The following is a 14,648-nucleotide window of genomic DNA, read 5'->3' on the forward strand; positions in this document are numbered from 1 at the left end:
CCAGTGTTTTGGGGGGGGGGGGGATATGTTGCAGTGAATTGAAAATCTTCTTCTGTTCATGTCTTCCACCCACAAATTTAATGCCTTTTCCATCTCAACTATGCACTTCTCATGCACTGTGGCCTAACTTTTGCAGTTTGAGGTGCAACAGCAAAACTAGCACAAACTTATGTTTCCTTCTTCACAAATTCACGGGTAGAGGACTCACTCTTACTGTGGATTTTAGCAACATCAGCATACTGTTTTTTCCCCTTTACTTACTAAGCTGAAAACTTTTACCTCCCACTTAAAGGATATACTTTACAGCTTCTGGACATATGGGAATAGCCATCATCACTACTCTTGCACTTTAGGGCCATTATTAAGTAAAGTATAGGTTACTTGAACACCAGCACTGCCATATCAGGATAGTCGATTTGATAACGTAGGTGGCTACTATGTGACAAATGGGCTGGAGGATACTCAGTGTGGAGACACTGGACAATGGGATGATCCAGGCCCTCACTGGGGGACTGAGCAGGACTCACCAGATTTCATCATGATACTCAAAAGAGCGTGCACTTTAAAATGTATTATTTCTGGAATTTTCCATTTAATGTTATTTTGGACTGCGGTTGGCCATAGGTAACTAAAGGTGTGGAAAGCAAAACTGCAGATAAGGGGGGACTACTGTACATGAAGTCTCCCTGTGAACTACTATGCAATATAGTATCGTTGGGGGCACAGCAACAAATCATCTACATATTGTATGAGGATGTACTACAAGGGAAAATCAAGTCCTTTTGTTCAGATTGACTTGTTGAGGTTGAAATATGAGGGGGATTCTGTAAATCCCTTAAGTATAACTATCCATATATGCTGTTAGTTCCACAAAATAGCAAATATTAACTACCTTTATCTATATGTCTACTACGAAATACTACATATGAATTGCTCACTGTGAAATTTACTTTTTTTTAGGGGATAAAGGACAGGGCAAATCTGTGTTCAAAACTACCAGGAATCTAGGGATCACAATTCTATTGCTCAACTTCAGATCTGGAACGAATAGGGGTACCCTTTTCTGATAAGCTTCTTATGTAGAAGTATCACAAGGAATATACAGTCTATTCTAATAAAGACTCAATAATGGTTTTATTCCTGAGATTTCTTCAGGTTTGAGTACATATTGGGATAACCTCGGTGGGGGGTGGGGGCTGAGGTAATAAGGATTCATTTGAACCTTAGTAGATCAGTTCCAAATATTCTACTCAGGTCAGTAGAATCTGCAGCCCAGTGAGTAGGAGGAATCTGATCTCACATCGCATCAGGAGAGGACAGTACTTTCAAAAGAACTGCTATAATTTGGGTTGCTCTGATGTGGTGCCTTCTGGAAAATATTAAACTTCACAATGCTGTTACAGAGCAAGTCTCAACTAACTTAGCTGGAACAAAGATACACAATTGAAATTGATAAAAGTTACAAGACCAGTGAGATCATATGTCTTTTGGACATATATTACCCAAGTATTTTATTAGTATGCTAGGGAACAGGTGGAGATAAAGTGGTGAGATTTCAGGTGAAAAATGTAGCATCTGCACACACTAGAAATTGGAAAGCCTGCCCTACAAATAGATATAAAGTAGCATCTGCATCCATTAGAAATTGGAAGACATGCCCTATAAATAGATATAATTTGATTTCATAGGTTCCTTTCTCAGTTTCAGCAGCTAGCCATTTTTTCAGTACCCAATCTCTTTACAGATGTCACATTTCCTAAACCGTTAAATATATAGCTACCATATGATAGAACCATTCCATTCCTAAGTATTTACCCAAGAGAATTAAGACCTATATCCAGATGTTTATAGTAGCTTTATTTGTAAGAGCCCTCAACTGGAAACAACCCCAATCAATAGGTGAATAGATAAACAACTGCTGGTATATCCACATAATGGAATACTCGGGAACAAACTATTCATAAATGCAACAACATGGATGGATCTCAAAATAATTACGCTGACTGAAAGAAGCCAGGCCAAAAAATAAAAAATGAGTACATGGTATATTATTCCAATTTTATAAAATTTTTTGAAAACATAAACTAACTATAGTAACAGAAAGCAGATCGGTGGGTGCCTGGGACCAGTTTGAGAGCCACTAAGATGTTTAATTATTAAGGGCCTACAGAAAACTTTTGGAGATGATGGTAATGAATTTGTGATTTATAGAGGTGGTTTCATCATTGTGTACATGTACCCAAACTCACCAAATTATACTCTTTAAATATGGTCAACCTATTATACCTCAAGAAATCCATCTGTAAAAACCTGGGTCACTAGGCCCATGAGATGTGCATGTCTGATGCAGGACTCTCTATCGGTTCCATGGGTGATTCAATCAGGTGTTCTTCACAGGAATTGTCCAAATACAGAAAGATACCAAAATATTGATGCTCCATATTTTAGTATAAATACTTCCCCTTATCAAATTCCTAGGGGGAAAATTAAATCTATATTTTAAATACCTTTCAAGTTAGTATTCAAAGGCCAAAAAAACACAACCCAGAATCAAATTCTCTTGCCCTCATAAGGTAAAAGTCCAATGCAATTAAAGTCCTCCCAAGTTTATTTTGTTCACTCACAACCAGAAATGTTCTTAATGGCCTAGATGGATTTTTATAGCAGCTGCAGCCCATGTGTCTTTCTTGGGAATAGATGTGAATCATTCAGCTCCTTAAAAGTTAAATGAACTCCACATTAAGTCTATGGTGTGTCTCAAGTTTTAAAAGGTCCAGAGAATTAATAGAACACCCAAATTCACCATAACACTTGCCTAACCTCCACAAAATTTAACAAGCAGTAATCCTGAACAAAATCATGTTCCCAGAAAATTGCCAAAGGCAATACATAGCAGAAACCCTATCGTAGAAACTCATGAATCTGTAGGAAGGATCGCTGTCAAGGGCTTTCTCCTCCTCCGAATGCCAATCAGTATATGCCAGAATCCATGATCTGCACACTAACACTAAACTGGAAAAAATTTCTTATCAAGAAGTTAAATTTGCCCTAGGCGGTTTGGCTCAGTGGATAGAGCATTGGTCTGCAGACTGAAGGGTCCCAGGTTTGATTCCGGTCAAGGGCACATGCCCGGGTGCAAATATGTTAAAAAAAAAAAAAAAAGAAGTTAAATTCATCACCATGCATTTAGCCTGGCAAACTATCTTCTCAGTGTCATTTGAGACACTAATACTATCTTGCAAAAGACAGATATGCAGTGATGCAGTACCATTCTCTCTAGTATATTCAAAATCTCTTTATAGTCAAAATTTTCTGTTTTACATTGCATTTTAACGACTGGCATGAGCAATTTAAACCTGAACTTCTCTAGAAGTCCGTATGGCATATAAGTCTTCTGCCTTGACATTTAAAGCAGCAAATATTGATAGTCATTAATGTTTAGCATATCTACAGTATATTTTCTTCTGACATTAAATCCTTTCCTCAAATGAGTTGCTTTCCCATGTCTCTGCAGCCTCTAATGAATTAAAATGTGGGTCAAGGTCAAGCCTGCACCCTGGAAGCTGCCTAACCATGCCAATGCCCGTTAATGCCAGTAAAGCCAGGGAAGCTCACCAACTGTCATCTTAGCTGGCACTGGCTGCAGCCATCCGGGAAGCCTGCATATGTGTGAGCCACAGTGACACGTTCTGAGTTTGCTGAAGCTGTGTCTCTACACTCCCACGCCCCAACCCTGCTTCTTTGTTGAGGTCTGTTCACTTCTGTTTAAGGCCCAGTATTTCACCGTCTCCAGAAATAACCAATTATCTGTGGACAAAGCTACCTTACATTTCGTGTTAAAATCCCATGTGCCCTCAGGCTGAAAGCCTCTTGCCAAAACCACAGCAACCAAAAGCCTACTGCAGCAATAAAAATAAAAGTAATGGCCCAGCATAAGCCTCTACAAACTGCCAAGATCAAAGCTCCCTGAGTACACATTGAAGTCTGAAACAAGCTCTTGGCCACCCAATGTTTTTCCACTTGTATATTGTGTTCCCTCAAAGGTCATTACTGCTTTACTTCTCGCTGGACTCGAGTATACAGCACCAATTGGGAGGTTTAGATGTTTCCTTCTACAAAACACGGTCTCTGCCCTGCTCTGCCTCCATCTCCATACCCTCCTACCCATCAATACAGCCTGTTCTTTATAATTTTCTGTAGAAAAACAGTAATCAAGAGTACATGCACTGTACACACAGGCCAGGTCCTCCTCCCAAACTCGTCACTACCTCCCTGGGCAGAAAAGTATGGAGAGTAGACACCATGTTGGGCTGAGGGTGCCCCACCATAAGAAAGGAAACAGAAGTGGGAAGTTAGGTGTGATTCCCCAACCAGTAATAATATACATGTAACCTAACTACTCTTTAGACTTTTAAATTCACTGTAAGTTTTGTTCCCTTTGTAAGTTCCTTCATGCTGTCACCTCTAATTCTCTTCTCATTCTGGAAGGCTTTTCTCACATCCTTCTCATCCACGAAACTTTCCCTGATGCCTTCAATGAGATGAAACCTCTCTTCTGAGGCCTGGGTCCAATGCTTTGCAAAGTATGGTCTAAAGACCAACCACAACAGAATGTGTTAATAGCTGTTAAAATACGCATTACTGAGCGCATCAATGCTATCCAAATCTTGGGGTAGGGCCCTCAAATGTGCACTGTGAGCTCTCTAGGTGATTCTCTGGTGCACTCAAATCTGTGTCTTCGTTTTGCACCTGATCATTTCTGATTTTTGTCCTATAACCTCACTTAGCATTTGCTCTATACAGCGGTTCTCAACCTGTGGGTCGCGACCCTTTTGGGGGTTGAACGACCCTTTCACAGGGGTTGCCTAAATACCTCCTGCATATCAGATATTTACATTACAATTCATAACAGTAGCAAAATTAGTTATGAAGTAACAACGAAAATAATTTTATGGTTGGGGGTCACCACATGAGGAACTGTATTAAAGGGTCGTGGCATTAGGAAGGTTGAGAACCACTGCAGATCCTTGGAGGAAGGAATCTTTTTTTTTTTAAGAGTAACTCCTTAACCTGGACCTTGCATATATAACAACTGCTCAACAACAAAACTGTTAAAATGAACTTAATTTTTACTCTCAAAAGGACTAGATCTCTTGTTTTGTCCTACCCTGATAAAGTGTGTAGAAGTAAAACACAAGCAAATCATTATAAAGGAATTAAAATATTTTACTCTGCTTCACAATGTACTGTCTTCATCAATGTAGCCAAATGTAGGTTTTCTGAGTTATTTTAAATGCAATATTATGCACTGAAAATTTTTAAGCATCGTTTCTCACTGCAATAAAGATTGTCTTTCCTTAGTAAGTTGCTTCCTCAGCATCTATTACACTTTTAAATGCAGTGATCAGTAGAATGCAAGGACTCCTCAAACCTTATTGCAATTTCAGGCTCTCTTATTATTTTATAGGCTTTATTATGCAATGTTTTACAAATATCATTTACAATAACGACAGTGAAGGCTTTCTCATTTTGCAGATTGCAAGGAGGTAGGCGGAGCAGTACTTCAGCAGCGACTCGGTTCACAAGTATACACAGAGATAACAGCCATGTTCCAGTGACAATGTCTTACACAATAAGATGATCTGGAAAGCTTAATTACTGGTGTGACACTGCCGAGTTCCCAAGATCTTACACTAATAAGCTATGTACTCCCACTTTGGGATATTTATAAATATCAGGCTTTCTGCATTTTTACATCAAACTCTGCTTTATGAAGACCCCATAGTTGAATGGTGGGGACAGAAGATATCCTGCAGCATGCTCTCAGGTTTCTAGAAAGCCCACTCCCCTATAACATGTGCTTAGTTTAAAAATAAATAAATAAAAACATCCAAGGAAAATCACTGCCTGCATTATTAAAATGAATTTTAAAACCGTAACAGTTGTTTACTAAATTGAAAATTTTCATTGAAATGCTCCATTGAAAGCTCTGCTCCATTTTAAAAACATTTTTATTTCATCTGAATTATGTGGTACAAAAGTACTGTCACCCAAATAGTAGATTCTTTCAGTCATTCAAGCCACCCTTTCTTCAGGGGCAAATAAATAGGAAGCAAATGATATTATGCAGAGTATATGTAGAAAATTTTCCTTTATATAAATGAACAAAAATTTTTGGACATTTTATATCGCTTAGCAATCCAGTTTATATTGACAAACGTAGTGAATTGCTAGGAGGTGCATTACATATACAAAAGAACGCAAGAGGCAGCAGATATTTTAAGCCTTGATTTAATATAAAGTGTCTGATTTAATTGTTTTCTTGTATTTTTTTTAGAAGATACTCCATCTGTAAATTTAAGTTTGGTTGGCCCTTTTTAGTCTTTTTGCTCAATATTTTAAACATTTCCATTTTCTTCTTTTTGTAGAGTCTTTGAGCTTCTTCTCTCTCTTGCTTTCTCCTCTCAAATTCCTGAAATTAACATATGTCATTTTCATTAGTAAAAAACAGTAAATACAGTTCCGAAATTGTGTTGAAACAGGTATCACCATGCTAAAACTTTAGGTCTGTCTCTTTTATTTTCAAAATATTAAGTGTCTCTTTTATTTTCAAATGTTAAATGTTAAGGCAAAGAGTATGCACTATAATACATGCTATTACATAAAGTTATTAAACAATTTTAATTATCTGTATGCAAATAAATTCAGAGCACAGAAGGCATATTTATGAAATGATTTCATCATTTAACTAGACCCAATGAAAAATTAAAAGTGACTTTATCTAGTCATGTAACACTAAAACCTTCATTTCCAGAATATCTCATATTCTTTTTAATTTGCCATCTGACAGATTTAATTCCAGGAAAATGTTTGGCTACATACCATATATGTGTAAAACACTGTGCTAGGCATTATGATATTTAACCATTTAAGAATGATCATGCTCATTTCATCTGCTAAGAGAAAGACTCAAGTTCATTTGAGTCTAAGGAAAATAATTCCGTTATATAGTGTCTAGATCCAAAAGCACTACTTGAAATGCACTATAACATTTACTAAATCAAATATAAAAGTTAAACGTTCTTCAATAATGCAATATATCAGTGATGGCAAACCTATGACACGCATGTCAGAGGTGACACACGAACTCATTTTTTTGGTTGATTTTTCTTTGTTAAATGGCATTTAGATATATAAAATAAATATCAAAAATATAAATCTTTGTTTTACTATGGTTGCAAATATCAAAAAATTTCTATATGTTACATGGCACCAGAGTTAAGTTAGGGATTTTCAAAATGCTGACACGCTGAGCTCAAAAGGTTCGCCATCACTGCAATAGTGATATGGAAAGTGATGCTCAGTGATATGGAAAGTGATTTGCCCCAAATCCCAAATAACTGATACAGTCAAGTCTCATATCCAGCTCTTGTGAATTCAAAGTCTGAGCAAGTCTCCATTATGCTACGCCATTGTCACTTAAATTTGTTCTTATATGGTACGGTACCTCATTTATTTTAAAAAGCACATAAAGATCTGGAACGTATTTGTGGGAATTTAGGTAAAACAAAGTAAAAAGAAAGTAGTCTTACTATCAATTATAGGCTCTTATTTAATTAATGTTCTTAATTTTGATTTCTCCTAAGTAATGATGCTGAGTATTAACATTCGAAATCTAAGAGACTGTCAATTTTCATAAATATAAAGTACTAGCATTTATCTATGTAAAGAAAATTTTAGGACATTACATGTTTTACAGTACACTGGTCCTTATTGGTATACTATTTCCAAAGGTGGCAGATATCAGATGCTTGGTTAGGAAAAAGCAGAAAGTAACAAGCTATGAGACAAAGGTTCACTATTTCCATGGTGAAATATTTCTGCTTCATCCTAGTCTGCCGCCAGACTAGGAAATTGTACGAATAATCATACAATTTTAGATGTGAAACTTCCAGAAATTCCCAAATTCTAAAGCTAAAAAAACACAAAAAATTCTAAATCAGTGCAATCACTGATATGCTATCCTTTTTAAAGTGCTAAAAATAAAGCTTCAATACAAAAACTCCAAGTTAATCACAGATTAAACAGAATGACGATTTTGTTAAAGTTGCAGATAATTTTGTTTTCCTCATTATAAAAAGTCTATTCTAATTTTGGGTTTCTGAATGATTACAGAGAGTGGTACCATTTTGCTAAGTTAATGCAATAGACTTTTTATTTTATTTTTGAGAGAGGGTTGGGGAGAAGGTGGGAGGGAGGGACATCAATATGTTGTTCCACTTATTTATGCATTCAGTGGTTGTCTGTTATATGTGCTGACTGGGGATCAAACCTGCAACCTTAGTGTATCGGGAAGACGCTCCAACCAACTGAACTACCTGGCCAGGGCTCTAGAGGCTTTTTAATTAGCAAGACTAACTCTTTATAGTAAGGAAATATTGTATTCACCTCCCCCCTGGCTTTTACTTGCTTCAATGTAAAATTATGCAAGTAATCTATATTTTCCTTAGGTCAGTGGTTCTCAAATGTTATTATTCATAAGAATCTCTTGAAGTACTTGTTAAAAGTGCCAGTTCCTAGACCAAACTCTTAGTAAACATTATCCCAGAAGTTCATATCATTAACCTGTAAGCAATATCTTTAAACTTCTATTTCTGACCACCTCTCAAGGATAATATAATCAAAAAATCTGAATATGTTAAAGTTCTCCAACTCTGATCATACCATTCATTTATTCAACAAATGTTTATTTACAGAGGGCATACTAGGTACCCCACACTAAGAAACACAGATTATATATACATTTAGCAAAATAGGAATCTGAATATTTTTAAAGATCTTACTTGTTTCTTAGCAGCACGCTTAGCTTGTACCCGTTCATATTCTTCTTGTGCTTTTTGATTTGATGTTTTCTTTTTCTTTTTCTTTGGAATAGTAATGAAACTTTATAAGGTAAAGAAAAATAAGTTGTAAAGATTAAAAACAATATAACTGAAATTATGACAAGTATGTCTAATACAGTACTTGTATATTAAAATCTCACTAATGCAAATTAATAGAAGGGGAAGAGATAAGAGGAAAGAAAGAGGACATTAATCTTATTAATAAAATATACAAATAACATTATTAAAAATATAGTTATAACTTTCAAGATAGATTACAAGGGGTAACTGGAGAATCTTGGAGAAATATTTCAACCAGGGAAAATACAGAAAGATTTTAAAGATCCTAGAATGTAAAAAAACAAACAAACAAACAAACAAAAACCCCACACACACATTAAAAAACAAAACCGGAAACCAACATATGAATGGCAGGAATCACAGACTGAAGAAGGCATTAAATTGAAGGACATAATGGAAGTTGTAGGTGGACATGAACTTGAATCCTAAAGTTCTTTGACCACTTCATCTCTATTCCCCTTCACCTACTTGTTCATAAATGACCCCAACTCCACTTAGAACTAGTCTATCTTTTGTTTTTTTCCTCACTTGAGGGTATTTTTTCCACTGTTTTTCAGAGATAGAGGGAGGAAAGGAGGGGAGGAAGAAGAGAGAGAGTCAGTGAGTGAGTGAGTGAGAGAGATCAATGTGAGAGAGAGATCGGCTATCTCCCGCAGGCACCCCTGGGTTGGGCAGTGAACCACAAAGTGCCCTTGACTGGGAATGGAACTCATGGCCCTTATGTGTGTGGGCCGACACTGGGCCACACTGGCCAGGGTGAACTATTCTATCTTGAAGTACTTCTCATGTCTCTGAAGGTGTCCCATACTGTCACAGATAATTCAACCACTTAGATCCAGCCTCCATCCATTTCCTCAGGCTATCTGATTCATTAATAATCTTCCTTTTTCCTGTTTCTCAACTTTTTACTATACCAACTTCATAAACACAGTATAAAAATTTCAGTAGCTACCTTCTTAAAGTAAACAAATGCACTAATTATCCATCACCAAACTCTAGATCCTCTTCTAACTATCAATCTCTTATTCCTCATCCTTTCATGGTCACGTGTCTAGAAAGAATAGTGAATAGACTAAGATAGGCACTTCATATTCACTTAACTCTGTAATCTGATTTCTGCTTTCACATTGTAATCAAACTACCCATGCCAAAACAGTCATGACCTTCTAGCCAAATATAATGATCAAGTCAATGGGCACTTTTCGGTTTCATTTAACTGACCATTCACTACTTTTGAAAATTCCATTCCGTTAGTTTTGGTGACATCCTTTCGCCCTGACCCTTTCTAACTGTCCTTCTCAGTGTGCTGTGCTAGAGCCTCTTTCTCTTTCTAATCCCAGGTTTCCCGCCAAGTGTTTCTCTCTTTGGTCTCCATGTTCTTCTTTGATAGTCATATCCATGACCATGGCTTTGGATGCTACATGCAAGGGTAAAAGTTTCATCAGGGTTATCTATTGAAAATCTTCTCTACAAGGTAGCTAATAATTGCCTAGAGCACAAACTCAAAAGACCTGCTCTCAGTCTTGTTTTCTTGGATGTTACAGTATTTGAGTTGATCAATCCTTACTCTGCACAAGTTTCCTATATTGACATAGCTGTCACTGTATTCCCCTCTTTCTCCAATTAAGGCAGTTCTATTGAACTTCTTCAGTGACAACTTTTCCCTGTTTCCACTTCAAAATAAGAAACCTCTAAAAATATTATTTTAGCCAAGGAATTTTGTGTCATGATTAAACCCTCCTCACTTCAATTATCACTGGAAATGATTCATTCCTCCATTTCTAGAGCTATTTTTTGCCAAGCTTTGCACCCATAGATGAACAAACCTACTAAAAATCTGAATTTTTAGTGTCTCTGTCTTCATCCCCTTCTACACTGTTTCCTGGGGTCCAAGTTCCTATTATGTTTAGCACAAATAGCTCCAATTTTAAAGGACAGAATTTTAGTGAAGTTAAAGGTTATGGTCCCAAGTAACACCTAGCTTCACTGCAAGTTTAGATTTTGGCATTTTTTTTAAACTTGAGATATGTGCAGAGAAAGCTTTATAAGTTAGCATTTATAAAACCAAAGTGTATGGTGCTATGCTGTTTCTTTTCTTTTTTATTCTATTTTCTTTTTTTTTATTGTCTGAAGTTTTACATGTCTCCTTTTTTCCTAACTGATACCCCCCCCCCCCCCCCCCCCCTCCCCCCCCCCACTTCCCTCCCCAGTGTCTGTGTCCATTGGTTATGCTAATATGCATGCATACAAGTCCTTTGGTTGCTCTCTAACCCCCCACTTGTCTCTGGATCTATTCTTGTTCTCTGTTTCTTTTTTAATTGATTCTAAACCCACAACCTCTCGGGGGAAGAATCTGGATTAATAATAGTAGTAGCAGCAGTAGTAGCTAACACTCTTAGGTGGTACTTCTCATGTACCATACACTATTTAAAGTACTTTATAACAAATAAACTCATATAGTATTTATAATGTCACGATAGGTCAGGGACACCACAGAGTCTGAGAATAATTCATTCTGGAGAGGTACAACATGGCAACTCTGAATTAAATACTTATTATCATAATTTCCATTTTAGAGAAGTCCAGCTCAAGTCCATTCATGCTGTTAACCACCGAGCTATACCTCTCAAAAAAATTAGTTTTTTTAAAAAAACACACATCCTATCTAATAATAGACAAACATGGTAATTGACCATACCTTTGCTACACCTCCCACTGGCTAATCAGCGAGATATGCAAATTAACCCAACCAAGATGGCGGCCAGCAGCCACGCAGCTGAAGCGAGCAGGAGGCTTGCCTGCTCCAGTGATGGAGGAAACCAAGGTTCCCCGCCTGCCGCAGTGGTTCTGAACTCCGAAAGCAACAAAGTTTCAATTATAGAAGCTAAACAAACCCCAGATACCTGCTTTCAGCCGGCGGTGGCCACGGAGCTGGAGCCGGCTCTCAGCTCGTGACAGCAACAAAGTTTCTATTATAGAAGGTAAATAAATGGCTGGTCACTATGACACACACTGACCACCAGGGGGCAGACGTTCAATGCAGGAGCTGCCCTCTGGTGGTCAGGACAGTTCCACATGGGGGAGCTCTGCTGAGCCACAGGCCAGGCTGATGGCTGCCACTACAGCGGTGGTGATGGGAGCCTCTCCTGCCTCCTCAGCAGCTCTAAGGATGTCTGACTGCAGCTTAGGTCTGCTCCCCGCTGGCAAGTGGCCATCCCCCGAGGGCTGCCGGGCTGCCAGAGGTATGTCTGATTGCCAGCTTAGGCCCAATCCCCCTGGGAAGCAGGCGTAAGCCAGCAGGTGGTCATCCCCCGAGGGGTCCCAGACTGCGAGAGGGCAAAGGCCAGGCTGAGGGATCCCCCCGCCCCCAGTGCACAAATTTTTGTGAACCAGGCCTCTAGTATATTAATAACAGGCATTAACCACAGTCCAAGTAAGTTAAATGTACTTGAAAGGCTGAAATCGAAAACCCAGATATTTTAATACCCATTCCATTACTTCTCCAATTAAGCTAACCTAACCTAATTCAGTCATTTAAGATTAAAAAAAAAAGCCTCCATGAAAAATTATCACCTAATTACACTGTGACTTCTAAAATGCCTCAAATAACAATTCCAATTTCTATATAAATTGTCTAATTTCATAAAACACTACTTAAACTTAAAACAAAGGATTTCAAAATAAGAAAATACATACTTTACCGTTTCTTCTTTACATGATTCTTCTGGCTGAGGCTGGTCAATGCTACAATGTTCTTCAGACAAAGCCTGGTCAGTGTTACATTGTTCTGTTGGCAAAGCCTCATTAGCTTGTTCTTCTGACTTGTTCTTAACTTTTCTAGTCTGCTTCCTGAGTCTTTCCTCTTCAGCTAAGTAAAGATGTTTCAGATGATCGGGATATCGATCTCTGAACTGGGATTCCTGTGAGGTTTGAGCTTTGTTTTTCCGCCATAGCAGTTTCTTGTAATTTTGCTGAATCTTCAATTTTCTTCGAAATGCAAAGCCTTGTCCTACATTGAAGAACATAAATCGTTAATTACTTTCTTAGAAAATAAGTGGCATGAAAAATGTAGCTGTGACATTCAGATGCTAGAATTACTTTGTTTTGCTTTGAAAGGTCATTTCAAGAAAACAAGTTTTAAACCAATGGCGTGAACAGTATGTTAATTCTTTGTAAAAGATCAGGCAAACTTAATCATGCAGACACTTCAAGTAATACTCTCAAATATGGTAAAATGGCTAGAGCGTTGCACGACTCCAGTTTATTGCGCTCAGAAATCAAAGCAAATTCCTTAATCCACCTAAAAGACTTCATCTCGGTCTTTAATAGATACTTAAAACATACAGCTCACAGCTATTATTTTACCTTAGAGAAACTGATGTACGACTTACTTTTTTTAAAAAAAATATTTTATTGATTTTTTTTACAGAGGGGAAGGGAGAGAGATAGAGAGTTAGAAACATCAATGAGAGAGAAACACCGATCAGCTGCCTCCTACACATCCCCCACTGAGGATGTGGCCACAACCAAAGTACATGCCCTTGACCGGAATCGAACCTGAGACCTTTCAATCCGCAGGCCGATGCTCTATCCACTGAGCCAAACCGGTTAGGGCTGTACGACTTACTTTTAAAAGTAACTCATCACAAGAGAGAGAAGATGGTGCATGACTTTCTGAACAGCTACCCAAACTTAAGATGTATGCATTCCAAACGAGATCTGCGGGAACTTACAGACAAGACACCATGACAAACACAAACCAAAGCAAAGCAAAGGAAAGGAAGATCAGTCAAAAACGACTGGAGGGCTCTGGGTTACTTGCAATCAGCAAGGGCGTGGGGCAGATTTCTGGCCCTATCCTGTCTGTCCTTCCCCGTAATACATGCACCAATGTGTACACATGATACACCCACAAGAGGAACCGTAGATGCTCTCTGCTTACGCTTTCGTGGGTAAATACAGAGGGAGAGTTCGGAACAAGAATGGAGACAAGTGGGGGAAGATGATTACGGACGGTCACCAACACCGCCCCGTCTTCCCACCGGGCGCTGAGACGCCCACGGCCTCGGCCGGCTCAGGAATGACTCCCTCCGCCCGGGGAGGGCCAGACCCAGCGCCTACACCCTGCTTCCCCGCATCGGCGGGTCGCGCACTCTAGGAGTTCAAAGGCCCGGGGACCAGGAAGGCTGCCTTCTTACCCTCGCGAACGCTCCCCACGAAGGCCTGCAGGTGGTTAGGTCGCCACGTCCTCTGTTTCACATTCTTATTCTTGAATCCGACCGGAGAAAACCCTTCGCCAGGCGCCCCAAAACCCCCCGTCCGCCGCCCGGGTGCCGGCCTCGAAGGCGCCATGGCATACCCAGCGCGTCGCCGGGAAACTCACAACGGACGCAGTCAAAGCACGTCACCAGGCGGAAGCAATCCATCGCCCACCTGCAGTGTCGATCGGAGCTCTACTGATCCGGCCTGGGCGGCTCTCCGCAGAGCCCCCGCCTCGCGACCTGGTTGGCGCCACCTACAGCCCGGGCGGGGGAGCGCCATGGCGGCTTCCAGCCCGCTCCCGGTGGCCCAGGACTTGCCCACGTTGCGTGCCAAGTTGCAGGGGCTGCTGCGGTTCCTGAGGCAAGCCCTGTCCATTGCCAACGCACACACAGTGGACTTCTACACGGAGTCCGTGTGGGCGCA

The 14,648-nt window shown here is 39.3% G+C and overlaps 2 protein-coding genes across 3 annotated transcripts in view; one reads left to right on the top strand and one right to left on the bottom strand.

The window, feature by feature from the left end:
- CCDC59 (coiled-coil domain containing 59) overlaps window positions 1-14,374 on the bottom strand; it is a 38,894-nt gene extending 24,520 nt beyond the window's left edge. Inside the window, exons 1-4 of one of the 2 annotated variants that reach the window (XM_015571124.1) lie at window positions 14,162-14,370; window positions 12,660-12,972; window positions 8,844-8,943; window positions 5,994-6,472 (exon numbers count right to left, since the gene is read on the bottom strand). In XM_015571124.1, coding sequence (XP_015426610.1) covers window positions 6,311-6,472; window positions 8,844-8,943; window positions 12,660-12,972; window positions 14,162-14,315 — 729 coding nt within the window. In that variant the 5' untranslated portion in view covers window positions 14,316-14,370 and the 3' untranslated portion in view covers window positions 5,994-6,310. Of the gene's footprint in view, window positions 1-5,993; window positions 6,473-8,843; window positions 8,944-12,659; window positions 12,973-14,161 lie in introns of those variants that run through there. The other variant, XM_015571125.1, reaches the window with a different exon arrangement.
- Window positions 14,375-14,494: 120 nt separating this feature from the next.
- METTL25 (methyltransferase like 25) overlaps window positions 14,495-14,648 on the top strand; it is a 96,277-nt gene continuing 96,123 nt past the window's right edge. Inside the window, exon 1 of the mRNA XM_015571109.1 lies at window positions 14,495-14,643. Within this exon, the coding sequence (XP_015426595.1) occupies window positions 14,503-14,643 (141 nt within the window). The 5' untranslated portion in view covers window positions 14,495-14,502. The remainder of the gene's footprint in view (window positions 14,644-14,648) is intronic.

This window comes from Myotis davidii, unplaced genomic scaffold (assembly GCF_000327345.1).
Source record: "Myotis davidii unplaced genomic scaffold, ASM32734v1 scaffold26, whole genome shotgun sequence".
NCBI classification, from domain to species: domain Eukaryota; kingdom Metazoa; phylum Chordata; class Mammalia; order Chiroptera; family Vespertilionidae; genus Myotis; species Myotis davidii.